At 38.8% G+C, this 24,882-nt stretch overlaps 1 protein-coding gene across 8 annotated transcripts in view; it reads left to right on the forward strand.

Moving 5' to 3' along the window:
* Positions 1-24,882, forward strand: part of LOC140464937 (ankyrin repeat and SAM domain-containing protein 6-like) — an 85,127-nt gene that overhangs the window by 1,131 nt on the left and 59,114 nt on the right. For all 8 annotated transcript variants that reach the window (XR_011955024.1, XR_011955026.1, XR_011955025.1 and 5 more), the window contains exons 2-8: positions 4,675-4,719; positions 9,225-9,429; positions 12,016-12,122; positions 14,017-14,162; positions 17,527-17,752; positions 20,409-20,458; positions 24,315-24,518. Coding sequence is in view for 4 of the 8 variants with exons in the window: in XM_072560596.1 (XP_072416697.1) it covers positions 4,675-4,719; positions 9,225-9,429; positions 12,016-12,122; positions 14,017-14,162; positions 17,527-17,752; positions 20,409-20,458; positions 24,315-24,518 (983 nt within the window). In the remaining 4 variants the exon portion in view is untranslated. The remainder of the gene's footprint in view (positions 1-4,674; positions 4,720-9,224; positions 9,430-12,015; positions 12,123-14,016; positions 14,163-17,526; positions 17,753-20,408; positions 20,459-24,314; positions 24,519-24,882) is intronic.

Below are 24,882 nucleotides of genomic sequence, written 5' to 3' on the forward strand. Positions count from 1 at the left end.
AGTGGCTAGATTGTTGATTCCCTACAGTGTGGAAACAGGCCCTTCAGCCCAACAAGTCCACACCGACCCTCTGAAGATCAACCCACCCAGAACCATTTCCCTCTGACTAATGCCCCTAATGCTACAGGCAATTTAGCATGGCCAATTTACCTAACCTGAACATCTTTGGACTATGAGAGGAAACCCACGCAGACGCAGGGAGAATATGCAAACTCCAAACAGACAGTTGCCCGAGGCAGGAATTGAACCTGGGTCCCTGGCGCTGTGAGGCAACCGTGCTAACCACTGAGCCACCATACCACCCCTTAGGAAAGACAGGCCTCCAACTCTGCACCGCCCTCTTGACCTGTCCATCATTTTTCCCATCTATCCGCACCACCCTCCTTTCCGACCTATCACCTTCTCCTCCGCTAGACCCACACCTTCCCATTTATCTCTCAGCCCCCACCCACAAGCCTCATTCCTAATGAAGGCCTTATGCCTTCTGCTCCTCTGCTGCTGTCTGACCTGCTGTGCTTTTCCAGCACCACGCTCTCAACACTTGGAATCAGATGGTGATGTGTTCAGGTCCTGCAAAATCCAGTACTGGTGTAGTGTTTAGGTGCTTTGTAATTGAAATGCAAATTGGAATGCATACTTGCCCATACAAGAGGATGATTTATGCTGTGTCATAGAAAAAAATGGCATTTGTCTTGACATTCCAATATTCTTTATCGTTGATTCCTGTAACATAGATCACAAAGTGACTAGCAACAAAACTAAGCCAACATTCAATCAGACTATGTCTGATCTGATTTTTACTTCAACTCTGCATTCCTGCATACTCTCCACAATCTTCTATCCCCTCCATAATCAAGAATCTATCTACTTCTGCCTAAATTTGGACAAAGAACAATGCAGCACTGTATTGACACATTTTGCCCTTCCATACTAAAACTGTCTTCACTTAAAGAATCCTTGTCCCTCTCCCTTTCCTAATCATGTATTTGTCCAGGTGTTTCTTGAATGCTGCTATTGTGTCTACTTCCATCACCACTTCTGGCAACACATTCCAGGTATTCACCACCCTTTGTGTGAAATACTTGCCTCATACCTCTTTTAAACTCCTTGAACCTGTGTCCCTTAACAATTGACCTCTCCATCCTACGGTAAAAGACTAATACTTTCCACTCTATCCTTGCCGTTCACCATCTTTTACACTTCTACCAGGTTGCCCCTCAACCTCCTGCGATCCAGTGAAAACAAACCCAGTCTATCTAACCTACCTTCATCGTGAAAATCCTCCGTACCAGGCAACATCCTGGTAAACTTTTCTGTACCCTGTGCAGAGCATCCACGTCCTTCTGGTAGGGTGTTGACCAGAAGTGTATGCAATATTCGAAAGTGGAGAATTTAGGTATTTGGTTGCGAATTCAGGAGGCATAGTTAGTACATTTGTGAATGACTCCAAAATTTGTGGTATAGTCACCAGTGAAGGAGGTTATCTAAGATTACAAAGGGATTTTGATCAGTTGAGCCAGTAGTCTGAGGAATTGTAGTTGGCGTTTAAATTGGATAAATTTGAGATATTGCATTTTTTGGTAAAATGAACAAGGGCAAAATTTATACAGTTAATGGTAGGGCTCTGGGTAGTGTTGTTGAACAGAGACCTAGGGGTTTAGGTGCATTATTCTTTGAAAGTTGCGTCATAAGTAGACAGGGTGGTTAAGAGGATGCTTAGCACAAAAACTTGCCTATGTTACTCATCATTGAGTATAAGCGTTGGGTCATCAAGTTGAGGTTGTACAGGGCGTTGGTGGGTCCACTTTGGAATACTTTCTACAGTTCTGGTTGTCCTGTTTTAGGAGGATACTTGTATTAAATTGGAGAGGATGCAGAAAAGATTCACCAGAATGATGCTGGGGACTTGGGGAGGTAGTTCTGAGTTACAAGGAGAGGTTAGATAGATTTGGACCTACTTTCACTGGAATGTAGGTGGTTGAGAGGTGACTGTATAGAAATTCATAAAATCATGAGTGCCATTTTTAAGTGAATAGCAAAGGTCTTTTCCACAGGTAGAAAGAAACTAGAGGACACATTTTTAAACCGAGAAAGAGTTTTAAAAAGGGCATAAGGGGCAATCTTTTTCTACAGAGGGTGGTTCATTTTTGGAAAGAACTGCCAGAGGAAGTAATAGATAATGGTACAGTTACAATATTAAAAGACATTTGCACAGGTACGTGAATTGTAAAGGTTAGAGGGATATGGCCAAATGCCGGAAAGTAGGACTAGATTAGTTTGCGCAACTTGGTTGGCATGGACAGGTTGGACCGATGAGTCTGTTTCCATACTCTGAAGAAGGGTCACTGGACTCAAAACGTTAAGTGTGATTTCCCTCCATAGATGCTGCTAGACTTGAGTTTTTCCAGCAATGTCTGGTACTGTTTCTGATTTCCAGATCCATTGCTCTTTCAGTTTTTTTAAAAAAGATTCTCCCTTTTGGGAACAGAATTCCAAAGACGCTCAACCCTAAACCCTACAAGAAAAATGTGTCCTCAAATCTGTTTTGTATAGGCATCCCATTAATTTTTAAACGCCCATAGGAGGAAACTTTCATATGGTCAAGTCCCCTCAGGGTCTTGTGTTTCAATTAACTCACTTCTGATTCGTCTTAACCCCCAGGTACAGGCCTAACCTATCCTCACAAGGCAATCTGTTAATTCTCCATTAATCGAGTAAATCTCTGAACTGCTACCAATGCATTAACATCCTTCAATCTGGTACTGCAGGTCTTGTTTCATTGATGCCCTATATAACTGACACATAACCTCCTTGCTTTTCCATTTAATTCTTCTTGCAATTAATATAACGTTCTATTAGTTCTCATCATTACTTGCTGCACCTGCATGCTAACCTACAATTCAAGTTTTAGGTCAGCCAGATTTCTCTGCTTCTCAGAAATCTGCAATCTCTGACCAGTCAAATATGTTTTTTTACTTCTTTCTGCCAAAATAGACACTTTCCCACATTACATATTATTTTCCAAATATTTGCCCGTTCACTTAAATTATCTGTATTACTTTGTAGGCTCCTTATATCCTCTTCGTAACTTTGTTTCCTTCCTATCTGTGTCATCAGCTAATTTGTCGACTATGTCTTTAGTCCCGTCAGCGAAATCATTTTTGGAAATTGTGAGAAATTAAACCTCAGGGCCTGTGGCACACTGCCAGCCTGACAAAGACTCATTTATTCCAACTCGTTTTCTGTTAGCCACCCAATCTCCTATCCATACTAGGATGTTACCTCTACACCATAAGCTTATATTTACTGAATTAATCTTTGATGAGTCACCTTATCACATGCCTTCTAGAAATCTAAGTACAATGCATCCATTAGTTCCCTTTTATTGACAACACAAATTACTTAAGATGACCTTGAACTTATCCAAGTACTCCATTATTTGGAGTTTTTAGTAGTAGTTTCTAGCATTTTCCCTGTGACAAATGTTAAGCTGAATAGCTTATAGTTTCCTGCTTTCTGCCTCCCTTTTTAAATCTAAAGGAACCTTTACTAAGTCTAATGAGTTTTGGAAAATTGAACTGAACTGCTGTGCACTTCCAGCGCCACTAATCCAGAATCTGGTTTCCAGCATCTGCAGTCATTGTTTTTACCTCTACTGTAGCACAACTATGCAACTATTTAGTTTTTTTTAAGGCTCCAAGTTGAATTTCTTCAGGGTCCAGAAATTTATTAACTTGCAGTGTCAACAATTTACAGTAGTGCTTTGCTAGTGCGAGAGTTGTGTACACCCCTTGCGCTTATGTTTCTATTACTTAGTGTTTTTTTTAACGCCAATTATGTGGACCTCTTGATCAACCAGAACATTTTGAAGAATTGCCATACTTCTGGTCCCATAGGTGCTGGTTCATAAAAGTTTGCTGTAGTTGTAATTTTCTTTCTTTTCTTCCTCCCTTTCAATTTCTGACTTTCAGCTATTTCAGCTATTAAAGTTTGTATCCACGTTAATGAAGACCAGTGCAAAGTAGGTGTTCAGTTTGTTTGCCATCTCTCTATCCTCTGTTACAGGTTCCCCAGATTTATTTTAGCTAACAGAATTGTACTCCAACTTTTCCTTTCTTATTATTCTTTTAATAATTCTTTGCTGTTTATTGTCCTCTCTCCAATCTTCTGATCTGCCACATATCTTAGCACAATCACATTAACTTACAGGTAATAGAGCATCACTGTATTCAAATTGGTTAGTGCCTTTACTTAAGCAATAAGTTTCACTAAATATGGATAGGACTAGATTTTTGTAAAGGAAGATGTAACCCCTAGGGCACCCTCACTCTCCAAGCTCCCAGTTTGTCAGTCAGTCCAAAAGTACTACATGCACTTTTTTTTATATTACTCTTCCAGATCGAATGTTGTTTCACAAACTTATTATTCAAAAGAACATTATAGAAAACTGATTAAGTGATAGAACTCTTCACATCCTATGTTTGGGCTTTTGTGCCTTTCCTTACTAATGACTCTGCAGATCTCACTTTTTTTATGTTTAAATGTTAAGTCAGTTAGTTAATTTGGAAAATAGAGTTTTGTGCACACCCCGTTGAGTATATTATCAGGACACAATTGACACAGGAAAGTTGAAGTTGACTGTGTTATTGCTCATGTGTTTCTACTTTGTTTCAGATGAAGAGAAAAGGAGACCAGACATATTTCATGCATTAAAACTAGGTGAGCACTAACACATTAAATTTGCCTTCATTGGAGGGGTATAGAATACATTGAGTTGGGCTATCTGAAATTACAGTTGAGCTTTCGGATAGACTACTAAAACATAAATTTTTATCACAATTGTATCCTTTCAATTCAGACAGCACTCCCTAAGGCCAGCCTTTAAAAGTATTATAAACAGGGGATCGCTAATGAGTACTGATGTTCTGCAGTCTACCTGTTCATCTGGCAACTTGATGTTTATTTACTTTTCATCTGCAAAGAGAACCCTCAATATGCATTCCAAGCTGCTGGGCACAGTGGAAGAATTTAAAGGTGGGGGTTTGAAAGCCAGCAAAAACACAGTTCAAGAGGGATTTTAAAAGGCAGCAATGGAAGTGAAATTACAGAGATGCTGAAGAAAATGTTCTAAGGGTGAGGATATAGTGGCTTAAGAATTGTTCATATTACAATAGACATATAGTTTGGGGAAGAGTACTCAACTGGAAGGTTCAAACCCAAATCGCAATTTGAAAGTGGGTTGAACTTGTCTTCATCTGAGACTAGAAGAGTACGAGAGCTATGTCTGATGGGGTTATGAAGATGCAGATGAGAATGAGTTGTAAAGTTCTGGATGATTTGATTTTATGTCTAGTGGAATCAGGGAATGAAAGGGTTTTAGAGTTGATTTCTTTTCAGTAACTTTACAAATCTGGATTAAGGGAGAGAGGCTTGATGCAGAAATTGAGATTACGGATATGAAAATTGATTTTGGTAATGTGAAATAATGAACCTACATTTATTTTATTACTTTCCCATCCTCAGGATGTGTCAAAGCACATCACAGCCAATTCAAACTTGTTTCAATGTAGCAGCCAATTTGTGAAGTACAAGAACTCACATAACTAAGATAGTTATGGTCATTGTGAGGTGAAAATTGGCTAATATATCAACTAGTCCTGTAGGATTTTTTGCATTTGTGTGAAATAATAGATGTGATCTTTGTTTAATATCTCATCCATACGATTGCAACTCTAACTATGCAATACTCCCTCATTATTTAAAATGTGACCTCTGATTAGGCATTCAAGTTCCTAATGTGGGACTTAAAGCTGTGTTCATTTGAAAACGTGAACTAAATTGATGGTGAAACCTGTAGCAGTTGGGGGAACCTGCCGCTGGGTCAGTTTCTGAGATGACAGTGATCTATATCGTTAAGGCAAGTTATTGAAGTTTGTTCTTTAGTGTAAATCTCCTCTCTCTCTCTCTGTTCTTTTTTCCCCCACAAATCCTTCTATATTAAATATTTATGGCATCTTATTGAACCATGCTCCCTCAGATAGATCCTCTGTTGAGACAATTACAATCAAGGTAGGTATTGCATACCATTCTCACAATGTCTGTATCTCTTTCTAAGGGATTTAAAAAAAGTAGTTAGTAACAGTAGCACTTTCTAGCTATTTATCTTTGATCATCCATTCACTGCAGTTATTGATCTGCGTAGAAACAGTGTCAACTCTCTTTTCAGATCAAAGTACAATTGAAATTCCCTCACGCTGATCATTTTCCTAGGTATACTTAAGCACAGTTGTTTTTAGCCATTTATTGATGGCCCATATAAAGCCTTGTTAGGTCATTTTGTTCACAACCAGAATGGCTCTCCATTCCAGCGTCATCCAGGAAAGACACGTCCTCTTTCTTGTCTCTTTTCCTAACTCGTCATGCTAAAGTTACCTCCCCTGTCTATCAGAGCTGGAAATGTGTTACTGGAAAAGCACAGCAGGTCAAGCAGCATCCAAGGAGCAGGAGAATCAACGTTTCGGGCATAAGCCCTGAAGCTTTTCCAGCAACACATTTTCAGCTCTGATTTCTAGCATCTGCAGTCCTCACTTTCTCCCCTGTCTCAGTGCTAGCTCTGGTGACATCTCTGTGTAGTTTCTTTCCTGTATCTCCACATGTCCTGACTTTATCCTGACTACTTGACTATCTGCTTTCAGTGTTAATTCTTTTAAATTCCTGACTGCCCAACTTTCTTTCCCTTTCGCCGATGTTAACTAATATGTTTAAAGTTTTCCTCCAATCAAAGACCCATTCCTTTCGAATCTTATGTCTTCTCACTGAGCATCAAAAAACCCATCTTCAACCTTCTGTATTTCTCTGAAGTCCTTGAAAGTGCTAGTGCTTCCCAAATCTGTCATTCCTATCATGTTGAATTCTTTTTAATCAGGTTTCCACCTGCACAGTACAGAAGTGGCTCAAGTCCATGAATGAAATTCTCTTAAGTATGACTGTAATGTGGTATTGCTGTACCTCCTTCTTAACAGTTCTAAAGCTGAACATACCACCATCTTTGTTACTCAGATGGATGTCACTGTCATGGCCTATTTGATGTTAATATCAAAAATTCAAGTGAAGTTTTAAAATTGCCCGTGTAATGCCTGTTTTGGCACTCTTGAAGTTTCCATGGAGCATTCACTTGGGTAGGCAAGTATCAGGCATTCTGGCTGCTTAACCAGCTACATGAGTTAGTTGTGACTGTCTCAATATTGTGATAATTCTTGGCGAATTTGGCAAGAGTTGTTGTAGGTCATTGGAAAAAGAGGGTTTCTTGCCAAAGATGTATGCTGAGCAACCACTTTAATCATCAACAGCGTTTCTACACTCTAAGTTCAACAAGTATACTTAAACCAGATGGTGAGAGAACTATCAGGGAGGAAAATGCTCTCTTGAGCTTGTCCTCCCAAATCTGTCTTAGATCCATGGGATATTGTCGGAGTGGCTGCTGCATAGTACTTATGGAAGTTCTGAATTAACTATGAAGATATCTTCCGTCACATTGTGATATGACCACCATACCAAAAGGGAAATACTGCAGTCCGTTCGAGCCATTTAGAGTTGGCTTTTGAAGAGATACTGTGGATCATCAGCAAAGCAGAAATATATTCCGCCATAACCTATAACCTCAGCCTGGCATGTCCTCATGCTACTATTACTATCAAGGTAAGGGACCAACTCTGGTACAATGAGGATTTTAAGAGCATACCAGGAGCAGCACCAAGTATGCTTCAGAAGAGATGCTAACCTAGTGAAGCTACTACATGATTGCGTGCATGCTAAACTGCAGAAACATCATGCCACTGAGTCAAGTGCTCCGACAACAAATGGTTCAAATTAAAGCTCTATAACCAAACCACACACAGTCAATCGAATGTTGAACGATGAATGAATTCATCGAACGTTGTATGGAGGATGTTTGATAATTGTACCCATCCTTAATTAGGATGGAACCCAGCATTTATTGTAAAAGACAAGAAGCAATTATTAGTAATTTGTTTCAGCAACAAAATGCTGAATAGGTGATCCATCTTGGTCTCTCTGGGCATATGGTGATGGGGATCCACCATTCACAACTTAACTGGAGCAGCCATGTAAATACTGTAGCTGGGTATTGTTCAGAAAGTGACTCACTCACTCTGACTTGTAAAAGCTTGCCCACCATCCAGAAGGAGACATAATACAGGACTTTTTCCTTCCTTTGATGAATGCGGCTCTGACAATACTTAATGAAGCTCCACACAATTGAAGACAAAACAGCCTTGTGGATTAGCATCCTGTTTACCATCTTTTAAAACCTTTTTAGTCTTTCCACCTCTGCCACACTTGATGGAGTCAGTGTATATGATTTCCAAGATGGGCAGCAACATTTTCAAGAAACCCCTGATTTCTTTGACCAAGAAGGACAAGGGCAGCAAGCACATGGCAAGAAGACCACTTCAGAGTAGGACACTTTTCTGACGTAAGTAACTCACTATTCACTCATTATTGCATAATGGAAATTGACCTCCCCAGCTAACCACTGGGAGTACCGTCACTATAACTCTGCAGCATTTCAAGAATGTGGCCCATCGTGACCCTTTTGAGGATCATTTGGGCCAAGTGATAAATACTGGACTCTCCAGCAACGATCAATTCCTGAGAATTAATAAAAGAAATGTTATCATCTGAAATGCTATTTTGAGAGTTGGGAAAGAGTATATTCAAAAACAACTTCCAAAACTAGTTGTTTGTTCATCTGGAAAAGGTAAAAATTGCATGATATGGAGCAAACAGAGGCGAGCTTTGTCAGTGTACACGTTGAAACTCGTGTTTCTAGATGTTTGTGGTTCCTCAACCAGTCTCTTTGTATCCCATCCATTCATTCATCTCGTCATCTTTGTAGATCTTTCAGCTGCCTTGATGGATGTCCTTTCTCTGAACTTCCTTTGTGTCTATGCAAAAGTTCTTTTTTCTGTCCTCGACTTCTATGTTTCTCCCTCCTCATCAAAATTTTAACCATCTCTCCTGTTGATTTGCCGTTGCTACTTTTACTCATTTCAACCAATATGTTCAAACGTGTGAAGTGATTTAGGATTGATTTTGGATTGTGTTGCCATGCAAGTACAGTACATTGTGCCTACCTTACAGTTCCTTTCTAAATAAAATACAAAAAGAATGATTCTCCTGATTTTGATTTATTTTGCAAATAGGAAGCTATCAGTTGGTGAAGGAGATTCTTGATGAAGATGGATTTCAGGCCAATGTCACTAATGCAGATGGTGCTTCTCCATTAATGATTGCTGCCATGACAGGTCAACTAGACCTTGTGCAACTTCTGAGTGAGAGGAACTCTGATATTGACAAGCAAGATGGTGTACATGGATGGACAGCCTTAATGCAAGCTACTTATCATGGGTAGGTAAAACAAACATTTTAACATATCTTTTCGTTTCATAATTGCGATATCCCTCTTGGACATGCTGAAACTTCTTAACTATATTTTGCATTAATTTTACTCAGCCTTCACTCTGGAGAAAGAGCATGTATGTACAGAATTTGGGAAGAGGGTCTGAGAGGTTCTTGAACATTTTTATATAAGTGAGGAGATACTAGAGTCTTTGGCAGGCTTTAAAGTGGACAGATCCCTTTTACCTGAAAAGTGGTATGCTAGGCTGCTGTGGAAGATGAGGCAGGAAATCACAGAGGCTCTGATCCAAATTTTTAGTTCCTCTCTGGCCACAGGGAAGATGTTAGAGAACTGAAGGATAGCTAATACCATTCCACTTCTCAAGAAAGGAAGTAGAGATAAACCAGGGAATTTCAGAACAGTGAGGGTCACATCAGTGATAGGGAATTTTTTTATTGGAGAAAATTTTGAAGGAGGGAATTGATCTTCACTTGGAGAGGCAAGGTTTGATCAGGTCAGTATGGCTTTGTTTGAGAAGGTCATGCCCAACAAATTTGGTTGAATTTTTCAAGGAGGTGACCAGGTGTGTAGATGAGGGTAGTGTGGTTGATGTAGTTTGTATTAATTTGACAAGGTTGCACATGGATGACTGATGGAAAAGTAAAAACAACTTGCCAGGAGAACTTAGCAAGTTGGTTCCAAAATTGGTTTTGTGGTAGGAGACAGAGGGCAGTGGTAGAAGCCTGTTTGGAGATTGTTGTACAGGGGCATGCCAGTGATCAGTCCTAGGTCCATGTTTAAATGATCATTAAGAAAATGTGGCTGGGTTGCTGTTAGGTTTGTAGATGATATGAGGATTGGCTGGGTTGTTGACCGTGAGGACAATGACCTTGGGTTGCAGGAGGATACAGACTGATTGGTGGGTAGATCAGTGGCAGACGTTAACCCTGGTAAGTGTGAGTTTGAAAGAATTAACAAGACAAGAGAGTACTCAATAAATAGCAGGACACTAGGAAGCTCAGGAACAGACTGATCTTGGGTGTTTGGCTAAAGATCATTGAAGGAAGTCGGAAAGGTTTATAGAGATACAGGATATTTGTCTTTATCTGTTGAGGCATAGGTTCAGGATTTTGGGTTCCAGCAGGAGTATTGTACGTTGTTCTGGTCACCACACTATAGAAGGATGTGATTGCACTGGAGGGGTGCAAGGGAGATAGAACAGTGTAGAGCAGGCTGAGAGGGGACCTGATTGAGGTATAGAAGACTGGGCATAGACAGGGCAGATAGAAAACCATTCTTACCCTTAGTTGAACAAAGGGCATCATTTTAATGTCAAAGGTAGGAAGTTTAGAGGGGATTTGGAAGAAAAAGTTTTCACCCAGAGGATGGTAGGAATCTGGAATGGTCTGCCACGGAGAGTAGTTGAGGTGGTTAACCTCACAACCTTTACCAAGTATATGAATGAGCACTTGGAGTATCAAAACATTCAAGGCTACGAGCCAAGTGTTGGAATTTAGAACTAATTTAGGTTTAGAATAGTTTTATGGGTTCGAGAGACTGAAAGGCCTCTTCACAGTATGATTCAATGATTCTAATTAAGCTAAAACAGGGCCAGATAATTGCTTTTTTAAAGAAGGTTTGAGCAAATGGAGCCTGTCTATTCCTTTTGGTTTTGTATTTATTCACTAGTCTTTGCCAGCCAGAAAAATTTAGCTTTTTGAATCACTAAATCCAAAACTGCTGCAGTTCTAGACCTTTTTGAATTTCAGTCCTGTGCTACCTCTGTATCACTTCAGCACTTGGTGTATTTGTGCATTAGTTTATTTTGTAGAGAGTTTGAGATAATGATTATTTCAAAAAAGATGTACAGCAATTTTTTAAATTATCTGGCACCTATTGGACTAGAGGTTTGCCAGTTGGTCAAGCAGTCCACATGTCTATAACTGAATATGTAAATTGTAATTGATAATCAGTGTAAAAACACATACGATGTAATAGAAACAAAACTACAGGGATATACCCATTACTCTTTTGCTTTATTTACAGCATAAATCAGTTAAATAATAATGCAACCCAAAATAACTGCTGATACTGTAAATCAGAGACAAAAATAGAAATTGCTGGAAAAGCTCAGCAGTTCTGGCAGTATCTGTGGAAAGAGTTAATGTTTTAGGTTGAGAGAAATATTAACTCTGATTCTCTCCACAGATGCTGCCAATCTACTAAGCCCTTCCAGCAACTTCTATTTTTGTCTCAAATAATAATGCAACTTTGCCGTAAATAAAACTTAACAGCAGAGAGCCTTCTCGCTTGCAGTCTGAACTGATTACTTGCACATTGTGGAGATTGCGATAATACAATAAACTTGCAGTATTTGTTGTAAATAATTTTTGGTTTATTGAGAGTGCAGGTTCATAAGATGCTGCTTCAAACTAAGTTTGCTGTACTGTGAAGTTAGCCTTTGTAAAATCATAAGTTGTCTTGTTTAATGCTAAGAGAAAAAGACCTGGATTCCCTCCTTGGTTTCAGTATGGTTTGAGATGTTTTCAGAGTGATAATGTAATGCAGTATAATATATAGTGTTTTGTCTTAAGGAGTAAAGATGTTGTGAAGTACTTGTTGAATCAAGGAGCAGATGTCAACCTCCGTGCCAAAAATGGAGTAACTGCATTTGATCTTGTAATGCTGCTAAATGATCCAGGTAAATTGTGCATTGTAACTTAAGCTAGTAAGCAGTTGACACACAAATAACCACTAATCCATGTTTTTGAATTTGAATACTTTTGTTATTAGTCTCACAATTAGTTAACTGCAGCAACAGCCATTGTGACGGTTAGTAAACAATAATTCAAAATTAAAAACTTAGCTGTGAATCATGAGCTAGATGTCCTTTCTTTTAAATGTATACTGGGTTACAACTAGGGATGCAAAGTGCTAGTAGTCAGCAAGTGGGAGAGAGTATTTGCAGTGAGAAGTCCTACTAAAATATGTTTTTAAGGATTTTGAAATGTGATGTTTAGGGACTTTTCAGTTGGTTACAGGGATTTTACTGGTGCTTTACTGGTGGTGAAACCAACCCTCTTATCAGTTTCAATCTGATTTCCAATAGACTTCAGTAGTCTATTGATAAATAGTCTACCAACAAAGCAAATCTTGAAAAAGATGTGAATCATCATGTACTACAAAGTTTAACTCAAATGAGAGCGAGCCTTTACACGTAGACAGGATGTTAAAGTTCAGGGTGTAAATGGAGTCAATATGCAAGTTAGCAATGACCCAGATGAGCAGCAGAACAGACTTGGGACCGATTGGGCTACTGATGTTTCTATATTGTTACATTCTTTCTATGTTACCATCAATTGAATGTTTAATACAAGAACTGCGTCTCAGTTGAAGCTATTATTCACCAGGATCCCAGGGTCTCTGCAAATTACAAAACAAATCTATAGTTGTAAATAGAGCTCTAGCTCTTTTGTGTCCTCCTTTTTTACCTTTTTAGATTTCATCATCAAGCCCTCAACTCTCAATGTTTCACTACATCATGAATAAGATGGTAAAGTCTTTCAATAATATACTCCTGTTTGTATAAGGAAATTTTGCAATGCATTTGCAAATGCTTGGGACAGGCAGTCCAGCTCTTTACCATATGATCTAATTTAACACGTGGTAGGATATTGTCAGCCAGAGATTAATAGTTGATAAGTTTCCTCATTGTCAATTCAAGAGAGATGTGTTCTGAGTCTCTTGTCTACCTGTACACTTAACTTGGAGGTGGTCTATGTTTTGCAGATAAAATCCAGGATTTTGTTGTGCATTCACACAGCATGAGAACTATATGAAGCATTGGGTCAAAAGTCTTATGAAAGTCGCTGAAAGCAGTGTAAGTGTAGTGCAGAAAAACAGCATAGTTTCAAGAGGCTGAGGTGATAGGAGTGTTGGAGAGAATGGAATGTGTGGCACAATTTATTTGTAATTTTTGATAGCATAGAGATTAAATAGAGCCTTCAAAAAATCTAGACTTGAAGTGATGAACCTTTAATGCACTTTGATTTTTCATAAGGTCTTCCTTTCCCATATCTATTTAGTCACCTAGGCTGTTGCTTTACACCTCCACAATAACATTTGTTGCTTGCCTTATCCTTTGTCTATTGATGCCAAAACCATGGATCATGCCTCCTTCGGGCAATTTAGTTTCAAGCAACAGAACAAACCTATATATTTGAACCATGTAGTCCATTACAGCATTATCATTGACTGAAAATCCAAGTTCAGACGTAATATAGTTTTTTTTTTTCATTCCTAGTTCCTCATTTTACAAATTTTTTTCAATCTTGATTTCAAGAGCTGAGTTAAATATGCAAAAGCAGATTTATTTTCTGCTTTAGTGGGAAAATGCTTTTGTGATTTGAAGCCGTGACAGCATTGATTGATTGTTTCTCGGGTGGTTCATTCTTTGGCTTCTTTTCGTAAAATGTAGAAATGCCTGTGCCTCCTCACTTTCTGGAGAAGGGTAGAGTTGCTTTGGCAGTCTTTTACTGAAAATAATTAAAAACAATGCCTGTAACATTTATTGACTTTTTTTTACTCCCAATTAGATACAGAACTTGTGCGACTTCTGGCATCAGTCTGCATGCAACTAGATAAAGAGAAGAACAAACAAAAATCCAAGACAATGCCTCGCTCAAAAAGTAAAACATCATTAACGATTCCTGTACCCCCAGAAGACAAAGGGGGATTAAAGGTATAATCATTTTATGATCTGCGTAAGTTTTATTTTGTGATGATGTTAACTTTTGAATTTTAGAAAGAAACTTTCCCTAACTTGGCTGATTCTTTCACTAGGAGAAAGTGAAGACTGCAGATGCTGGAGATCAGAGCTGAAAATGTGTTGCTGGAAAAGCGCAGCAGGTCAGGCAGCATCCAAGGAACAGGAGAATCGACGTTTCGGGCATTTTTCCAGCAACACACTTTCAGCTCTGGTGATTTTTTCACTAGCCAAACAGGATAATGGTCTTTTCCTACTTTGCTGGTACAGTTGTTGTGACACAGAATTGATAATGTTTTATTCATACTACATTTTATATAAGTTATTGAAAGTTTATGACACTGAAATAGCTACTTGGTTTATTGCATTTTTGATGATGGACAAATGAGCCATCAGCTAAATCCCACGTTTCGGTATTGGGTTTGTGGCCTTGCAGATTACACCACTTGAGATGCATATCCTTTTTAAATGGATTGAGAGTTTCTGTCTCTAGTATCCTTTTCAGACAGAGTTCCAGGTCTCTACCATCCTCTGGGTGGAAAAAGCCTTTAATCTTTCAACCAATTACTTTAAATCTGTGCCCTTTAGTCAGTTATTTTGCTGCTATGGTAAATAGGTATCTCCTATACGCTCAATGCAAGGCCCTCACAAATTTTCACTTTAGTCTGTTGCAAGTAGACCAGTTCCAGTCTATCCAATCTTTGCCCAAAGCTGCAATTTTTCAGTCCTTGTAACATCTTCGTAAATCTCCTTTGTGCACACTTACATCTTTTCAGTAATTCGGTCACCAGATGTGCATACAGCTACCAGAGGTTGTAGCCTAACACAAGATTTGTACGCTTCTAGCACACCCTCCCTGCTGTGACTATCTATACCTCTGATAATAAAGGATTCCATACATCATCTTGACCACCTCAACCTGTTCTGCTGTCGTCAGGAATCTGTAGATATTCATTCCAAGATCCCTCACTACCTCTTGTAACCTCTTATTAACTTTGTGTACTATTGCTTTATTAATCTCCCAAATGCAAATGCATCACTTCACTCCTCTGAGGTAAAAGAATAGGGCACTTGGCCCTTCAACAAAGTTATAATCTTGTTGATACCTGGTTATCGGATACCTGGGTATCTCCGATAATCTTTCATTTCCGTGACAATTAAATATACGCTAAATGATTCTGCATCCAGTTCCTTTATGAGAAAAAGGAAAACTCAGAACTTTTTTTCCCCTCATCTCAGTTCTAACTGGACAACCCTTATTTTGATACTGTGGCCCCTAGTTCTAGATTCTCCCAATTCTCCCTTTTCCAAATCCACTTGGTCAAGTTCCCTCAGGATCATCTTTGTTTCAACTAAGTCACCTCTGACTCTGCTAAACTCCAGAGGATACAGGTCTAGTCTGTCCAGTCTTTCCTGACAATGAAGTGCACACATTCCAAATGCTATTTTAGTAAACATTCTCTGAGCTACTCCAAACACATTTAATGTTCTTCCATAAGTATGGTGTTCAACTCTGTTTTCAACTTTTCTTCTCATGTGACCAGTTCTAGTCTCCAACAGTATTACAGTATTATTTATTATAAAAATCAAACATGCTACAAGTGCACTCCATGATATAATACACTGTTCTGCTAATGTGGAATTCTCATTGTTTTGGTCTGAGCCTTTATTTTCAAAATCTAATGATGCTGAATAGTCAGTCCAGCCAAATGTTAGCGATAACTGCTGTTTCTGAGAGATTTGCAGGTTGGCATCTTCATACAAATCACTTGGTCAGGTCAAATTTATAAGCTGAGAAGAATTGATTGAGAATGAAAAGCTTTACCTTCCTCCATTTTCTTACATTGTAGGACACAAGTTGTTTATGGGTAATTTCTTTATCTATCCAGTTGTGATTTTGTCCACCTCTAGTAAAGCCAAGAAGCCATTATTGAAGATAACCAGATAATTTTATAATTTGTTCAAAAGTAGTTTTTTCAATAATGTCCAAAATAGCTTGGTAGGCAGTTGTTAATTGTATACAAGATGCTGTTTCTTTTTGCAATTTGTTAATATAGCTATGTATTTAAGTTTGTAATAGATGTCTTTTGATATCTTAGTGACTCTTGTCAGCCTTTCAAAGGGTGACTTGCATTTTTAAAGCTGTTTTCAAAACCCCAGAACATTCCAAAGCACTTTACAGCCAGTAAGCTGATTATGAGTATATTCACTGTTGTAATGCAGGAAATACAACTGCCAACTTTGTCCATTAAGCCTCCACAAACAGGAGCAGTAATCACTTTTTAAAAAATGATTTATACTTGATTTAGGTCTTATCCTGAAAAATGCACCCTGCTTTATAGTTTGTTACAGTGTCACTTGCTTCCCATTCCCTGACCTGCTACTATGGAATGAAGAATAGTGTATCTCTCAGTTGCAGGTTGTCAAACTCCTAATTACATATGGGGTGACTGTATGTTGTCACCTCTAGTGTATAACAAGACCAACTTTTATTTCTCTGCATGGGTAAGGATTACATTGTTGGTTCTTGGGGAAAATGTATAAAACTTATCTCTCAAACTTCTTTCCAAATCTTTTCAGTTGCTAGATGCATCTTTCTTCCAAATCAGCATACAAATGAAAGAAAAATTACATTATTTATTTAGCCAAAACAAAATCATAATGCTTGAATGAAAAAGACCATCCAAGTCAGTAATTTACTAAAAGGAAACCCAGTGAAAATCAGTTTGAACATTTAGCAGACAGATTGGTTACTACTAGAAGCTATACAGACAACACCCAATCATATTCTGTAATCTGGACCAAGCAATGACAATCAAACAAGTCAATCAAATTGCTCAAATAATTCATAATTGTCAACTGTCACTTTATTCAGCACGCTGTGTTTATACAGCTAGCAATAACTTGCATAATAGTATAAGCACAAAACCTAATTCGGAATTCAATCCTTAACCAAGGCGTCCTCTTTTAACTTGACCCTTGGCACGAGTTGAAAATTTAACTTGGTGCTGCAGATTTCTGTATTGCAAGTTGTAATTATTGATGTGGAGTTTCTGTTCAAACAACTGGCATCCAAAATTTGTTGGTAGTTGAACCTGTTCTGTTGAGTAAATTTGGCACGAGATCAAATGCAAAATCTCTATGAATCAGTACAGTAGTAAACTGTTGTGATTGGGGACTAGAATACAATGTGTGCCAGCATTATGCAATGAGAAATTTGCAAAAAGAAAGATTTTTTGAAAATTAATTTATCCGCAACAGCATAATTCAATTCTGCATTGATGCCTTTGGTCTTGCTTCCTGATTACTTTAAATAATTGTTTTCTTAATTTTTTTGTAGTCTTGGTGGAACAGAATGTCCAACAGATTTCGAAAACTGAAGCTAACTAGGACACTCAGACATGGCTTTTCCACAAATCGGCTTGCTCCTTTTCTAGATGAAGCTGAAGTAGGATTGGATGCGACAATGAAAGCTAGTCTGAAGGATGACTGCAATCATTCGGCAGTGATCATGTCTACAGCTAATACTGATCGCTCGGTTTGGGCATCAAAAAGAAAGGACAGTGGTAAGGAAATGTGTTTTTCATGATCATAGAATCCCTACAGCATGGAAACAGGCCATTTGGCCCAACAAGTCCACACTGACCCTCTGAAGAGTAACTTAGCCAGACCCATTCCCCTACCCTAATAACTCTACATTTAGCCTTGACTAATGGATGTAACCTATACAAACCTGAACACTGTGCAATTTAGCATTGCCAGTTCACTTAATGATGCACCTTTTATTTTCAGGTAACATAAATACAATAAAGCCTGCAAAGTCAATCACAAGTTTCTCAAATTTTGCACTTGCAGTCAGTCTGTAGTTGATTGTAACTAATGATACAATGGTCTTAAAGCTGCTAAAGGTTACATTCCTATACCATGAGCTGCTTGGGGATACCTATTCATGAAAATCATGTTTTTTATCTTATTGAAGGGGTGCATAAATCTCTCAAGTTCTTCCAAAACAATTTGTTTTTAAGTCGAGGTGAGTTATGCGTAGAGGTACTCGCCTAGTATTGAATCACGTAATATGAATTGAATTGGAACAGGATGGTATCTTGAAAGAAAGCTATTTGGAAATATGTTGAGAAGTTGGATAAATGTGGTTGATGGAAAAAAATTTTGACTCCATTAACTCTCTCCTATTTTCCTTGATTCCTACTCCCAGAATCCTGATTATTTTTTGTTTTGGAACTGTTGCCCCAGATGCTGAATGACTACAAGAACATGTTTCATGCATTACTTCACCACTGAGACTTTCGTTTGAATCTGTCTCATCTAACTGGTGGAATAATAGTTCTCACCCAAATGTGAACAGAAGTAGGCCAAAGAGATTCTTGAGACAAAAAAAAACTCCTGATGCTAGAATCCAGAGTAGACAAGCAAGGGCTGGTTTCGACTCTACTTTCCTGGCTGTTCCCCATGACTCTTGAGTCCACTGTTCAAAACTCTGTTTTAGCCCTAATTAAATTCAGTTACCTGGCCTGCACTGCTGTGGGATAGAATTCTGAAGGTTCCTGATGTTGAGAAAAGAAACTTCTCATTAGAGTCATAGAGCTGTACAGCGTGGAAACAGACCCTTTGGTCCAACTTGTTCATGCTGACCATGTGTCCTAAATTAATCTAGTCCCATTTGCCAGCATTTGGCCCATATCCCCCTCAGGTGCTTATATTCATCCAGATGTCTTTTAAATGTTGGAATTGTATGAGCCTCCACCACTTCCTCTGGCAGCTCATTCCATACACACACCACCCCCTGCATGAAAATGTTGCCCGATAGGTCCCTTTTAAATCTTTCCCCTCTCACCTTAAACCTTTAGTTTTGGACTCAACTCACCATGGGGGAAAGACCTTGGTGGTTCATCCAATCCATGCCCCTTGTGATCCTATAAAGCTGTATAAGGCCATATTCCACGGAAAATAGCCCCAGTCTATCCAGCCCCTCCCTGTTGCTCAAATCCTCCAACGCTGGCAACATTCTTGTAAATTATGTTTGAATCCTTTCAAGTTTCACAACATCCTTCCTTTGGCAGAGAGACCAGAATTGAATGCAGTATTCCAAAAGTGTCCTCACCAACATCCTGTACAGGTACAACTTGACCTCCCAACTCCTATACTCAATGCACTGACCAGCAAAGGCAAGCATAGCAAATGCTGCCTTCACTTATCCTATCTACCTACAATTCTGCTTTCAAGGAACTATGAACTTGCACTCCAAGGTCTCTTTGTTCAACAACTCTTGCCAGGACCTTACCATTAAGTGTATAAGTCCTGCCTTGGTTTGTCTTTCCAAAATGCAGTACCTCACATTTATCTAAATTAAACTCCATCTGTCATTCCTTGGCCCATTGACTATCTGGTCAAGTTCTCATTGAACACTGAGATAATGTTCCTGGCTACTCCCTACGCCTCCAATTTTGGTGCCATCTGTAAATTTACTGACCATACCTATTATGTTCACATCCAAGTCATTTATATAAATGATGAAAAGCAGTGGTCCTTGTGGCAGACCACTCATCACACACGTCCAGTCTGAAAAGTAACCCTCCACCGCCACCCTCTGTTTCCGAATTTGGAACCAGTTTTGTATCCAAATGGCAGATTCTCCCTGTATTTCATGTGATCTAACCTTGCTAACTAGTCTACCATGAGGAACCTTGTCATCTGCTTTAAATAGATGACTATTATTTAAGAAACTGTGTTGCCTTATTTTAGATTCTCATATGAGTAGAACCATCCTCTTGTCAGGCCAAAACCCACTCTTTCCAAAACTCTCAAATCCATAGAGAAATCTGTATAGCATACTGTTCTTTCAATGTCCTGCTAACATGTATCCCATCACCACCACCATGAATACATGTTAACTGATAACTTACCTCATTGATGGTTGGAGGGTGTCCTGCTTTGTTGAGGTGTGATTTGTAGGTTTCACAATGTTTCGTCAAGTCTGGCACTCCTTAAATGGTTTGATATTCAGGAATGACCTTGGTAATGTAAATAATTTGTTTCCTTCCTGCTAGGCACTTGTTCAATGAAACCGCTACTTGAAACAATCATTCATTGTCAGTGTTTTAAACTAGCCAGTGTGATTCGGCCAAGCTTATCTTTCTTAAAAGTGCTAACTATAAACAATGCAATGTGTGTGTATTTATTATTTAATTTTAACTTGCTTTATAGAACTTGATCAAACAATTGGAGGAAAAGGCGATGTTCTTCTCACAACTATGGTAGGTTGTGAATTCGCATCACTGCTAAACGTTCTTTCAAGTAGTCTTAGATTGGTGAAATTGTATTTGAATTTTTCAAGGATTATATTTGTTGCTGAGCCCACAACATTGTATGCATTTTCAGAATAGAAATAAAGGACTGTCTCCCAGAAAATAGTTAGCAATTTGGATGATGCCCTTTTCACTTCACTTGTGGAAGGTGGGGTCGCTGACTGGCGAATACTTATTGCCTGTCCTTAGTTGTCCTTGAGAAGGTTTGACGGTGAGTTGTTTTCTTGAACTGCTGCGTTCATGTTCTGTAAGTAGACCCACGATGCCCTTAGGGAGGGATTTCCAGGATTTTGGCAATATATTTCCAATCCCAGATGGGGAGTGGCTTGGAAGGAGAACCTTCGGCAGTTGGTAGTGTTCCCATATGTATGCTGTCCATATCCTTCCAGATGGAAATGGTCATGAGTTTAGAAGGTGCTGTCTGAGGATCTTTGGTGAATTTCTGCAGTGCATCTTGTAGGTAACACACATTGGTGGAGGGAGTGGATGCATGTGAAAGTAATCAAGCAGGCTGCTTTGTCCCATGTGGTGTCAAGCTTCTTGAGTGTTATTGAAACTGCATTCCTCCAGGAAAGGAGAGAGTATTTCATCACACTCCTGACTTGTGCCTTGCAAATTGTGAACAGGCTTTGGGGTGTCAGGAGATGAGTTACACACAATATTCCTAGCTTTTGACCTGCTCTGTAGCCACTATATTTCTATTGAGCTTAGTTGAGTTCTGGTCAATGGTAAACTGCAGAATGTTGGTTGTGGGGGATCTCTGTGACAGTAGTGCCTCTGAATTTCATGTGGCACGAATGTTACTTCCACTTGCCAGACCAAGCCACGATATTGTCCTGGCATTGTTGCACCTGAACATGGACTGCTTCAGTATTTGAGGAGTTGCGAATAGTGTAGGACATCATGCAATCATCGGTGAAAGTCCTCACTTCTGACTTTATGATGGAGGGATTGACATTAGTGAGGCAGCTGAAGGTAATTGAGCCAAGGACCCTACCCTGAGGTGCTCCTGTAGAGATGCCTTGGAGCTGAGATGACTGACCTCCAACAACCACAACTATCTTCCAACGTGCTCTTCCAACTGTAACTTGTAATTGGCAAGTAAATGAAGTTTTTCCGAATTCCTAGTTTGATTTGGAGTGATTAATACATTTACAGATTATCATGGAGGCTTCATATTTCACTTTTTTGAGGACTTCAGTTTTGAAGGATTATGGGAAAAGCGATTGATTTCCAACTGTGGCGATACATGAAAAATTTTAAGTGAACAAAAGGACACATTAAAACTTAAAAAATATTTATAGGCAGTCATATGACTTGAACTAATTACTTGAACTTGCTTTTAAAAATCACCTGCCTGGGCTCTTGCTATTTTGTTTGAAGTGTTCGGTTTGCTTGTAGATTTGTTTGTTTGCTTTTCAGTAGGGACAGGGAAAAGCCTATTGAACAGTTGTGAACTAGGTTTCAGTAGTTGTAGTTGTTGATGAGTTTCATCGAGGGCCGAATGTTCTAGAAGTGTGTCTGGAAGACTCTTGGGTATAGTTTCCTGAGCAAGCTGGTCTGCCAAGATTCCCATAGGCATGACTAGTGGCCTGTCTGTATGGCTGATTGCTGGATCAGCAGCCATCTGAACATTTCTTATCTTGCCTTTACTCTCTCCAGGGATTAACTGTTCAGCAGAATTGTTTTTTCCCCCTTCAAAGTGAATTTATGCAGATAAGTCTTTGTTTGTGTGTGTTTGGGTTATTTAGAGCAGAAACATTATATTTTTTGCATTTCAGTTTGTGGGTTGATCAGTGTGTTTTGATTCTTTGAATCAGTTTGTTTGTCTTGTAATTACTTTTTATTGTAAATTTAAATCTGTAGAAAGCATATGTATAGACATATCAGGAACTGTGTAAAACATGTTATTGAGTTCGAGATGGTGCAGTCTTCCAATTTTTCTTCCTTAACTCATTCATGGCATGTGGATGTCATTGATTAGGCCAACACTCACTGCCCAGAGGACAGTTAAGAGTCAGTCACATTGTTGAGAGTTTGAGGTCACATGTAGGCCATACAAACAAAGAAGATAGGAATGGAAATAAACCATTTAACCCCTTGAACCTGCTCTGCCATTCAATATGGTAATGGCTGATCATTGAGCTCTACATGCTTCTCCCACCCTTCTCCCATATCCTTTGATCCCTTTGGCCACAGGAGCTATAACACATGCTTTGGCCTCCACTAGTTTGTGTGGTCATGAATTACAGTCTCACCGGTCTTGGTGAAGAAATTTATACTTATCTTAGTCCTTCAGGTTTACGTCTTATTCTTAAATTATGATCCTAATTCTGGACTTTCCCACAATCATTTTTGCATCTACTCTATCTAGTCCTGTTAGAATTTTATAGGTTTCTGAGATCCTCCACCCCCCCCCCCCCCCCCCCCCCCCCCCCCCCCCAACCACCATTCTTTTAAATTCCAGAGAATGCAATACTAAACGACTCAATCTGTCGTCAAGTGTCAGGGCTGCTGTCCTAGAAATCAATTTTCTAAACATTTGCTTCATTCCAATTTATAGCAAGAATGCCCTTTCTTAGATAACGAGACTAAAGCTGCAAATTTTGAGATATTACCTTTCGTTCCCTCATATAGATCAATAATGTAAAATGTGAATACCTGGGATCCTAGTACCCCTGCAGTACCCCACTAGTCATTCCCTGCCATTCAGAAAAAGACCTATTATTCATGCTCTTTGTTACTTGTTTGCTAATCAATTTTCTATGGCTGGACTAGGTAAGGACAGCAAATTTCCTTCCTTAATGGAAGTTAGTGAACCAAATCGTATTTCCAAGAATTGGCCATTAGGTTAGCCTTTTAGTTCCACATTTTTATTGATTCGAACCCTTATCCTCAAAGCATTAGCTTGGGTTTCTGGTTTACTAGGCCAGTGACATTACCAGAAAGGCCACCGCCTCCCGGTTGGTAATAACAAGGTAGTTTTTTCCCCCCTCATCAAATGGCTGTGCTGTATGGTAGCACCGGATACAAAAATTCATGATCCTGCTCCCTAAGATGTTTCTTTGTCCCGTCTCTCAAGATTTCCCGGGCAGTATTGTTTTTGTTTATAACTACTTTAGTCCTTCCTGTGGATTTTCCATGAGATTGTCTCTACAAGGTTTCAATGCCATACATAATACAATCACACATCTGAAGAGGGTCTCTACTTGATTAGCAAAATTGAATTTATATTAAGCGTGTGATTTCTTAATCTTAAAAAAGACCCATAATTTGTCACTGGGATCAGAAAGAGAAAAGTTAATGGTGCAGGAACTTGTGATTGATAATCAAGCCAATATTTAAATTCCTGCAGTTTTTAGTTAAAATTGATAGGATATAAGAAATTCCACAGATTTGAGCTGTTGGGGTGAATAATGTAGCGGAGTGAGAGACTGTCGTGGGTCTTCATTTTTAACATGGTGGGAAAGATATAAAGTGAAAAAACATGCACTACAAGAATTGAAAACTGACTGAAAAGAAAATTTGAATAAGTGAACAGATTTTGCTAAAGCACTACTGCACTTAGTCCTTGAAAGGAGATTTTGTTTTGATTAAGTTTACCAAAACTGAATTTCCATAATTGCTGTTTGGTAAATGCATTGTTCTCAAGGAGACACAGGCTATTATGGACCAGGTATTTCTGCATGTATTTTCAGTGTAGTAACTGTTTTTTAAAAAAAAACGTAACCAGTCCACTTCAGAAGGTCTTCTAAAATCTATAGTATACTGGTTGTGCCATGTTTAAGAAATTCCTCTATTACAGTTGAGAAATGGTGCACCATTCACTCGTCTTCCAAGTGACAAGTTGAAAGCAGTTATTCCTCCATTTTTGCCTCCGTCCAACTTTGAACTATGGAGCTGTGACAGGGCACGAATAAACAAAGAGGGCAAATTGGATCATATTGGGCTATCTGTGCCACGTCGCCTTGCAAAACCCAATTTCAACGGCAGTGGAAACTCTGACATTGTAAGCTTCTTTTTGTTTAATTGCATCATAACGCATTTATCTTTTGGGATAAGTAGGAGAAATGGAAATTGCTACAAACTTAAGTAGATGGGAATATTGGTATGTATGGTAATAATGCAATGTAAAATTGATTTTATTGGAAGTAGCCTAAGTGAGGACAAATTACACTTGGAGAACAAAAAATTCACATTGCAGGGCTCATCAGTTAAAGGATCATTGACAAGTTGATGTGGAATTTGTTGACTCAAGCATGTGGAATACAATGATTTGTCAAGAAGTTGTGTGAAATGACTTAGTCCATTTGAGTATTATTTTGAAATCTATAATGACTGATGGAAGTGAATTCCAGTTATTACTTCAGATT

This window comes from Chiloscyllium punctatum, chromosome 41 (genome assembly GCF_047496795.1).
Source record: "Chiloscyllium punctatum isolate Juve2018m chromosome 41, sChiPun1.3, whole genome shotgun sequence".
NCBI classification, from domain to species: Eukaryota; Metazoa; Chordata; class Chondrichthyes; order Orectolobiformes; family Hemiscylliidae; genus Chiloscyllium; species Chiloscyllium punctatum.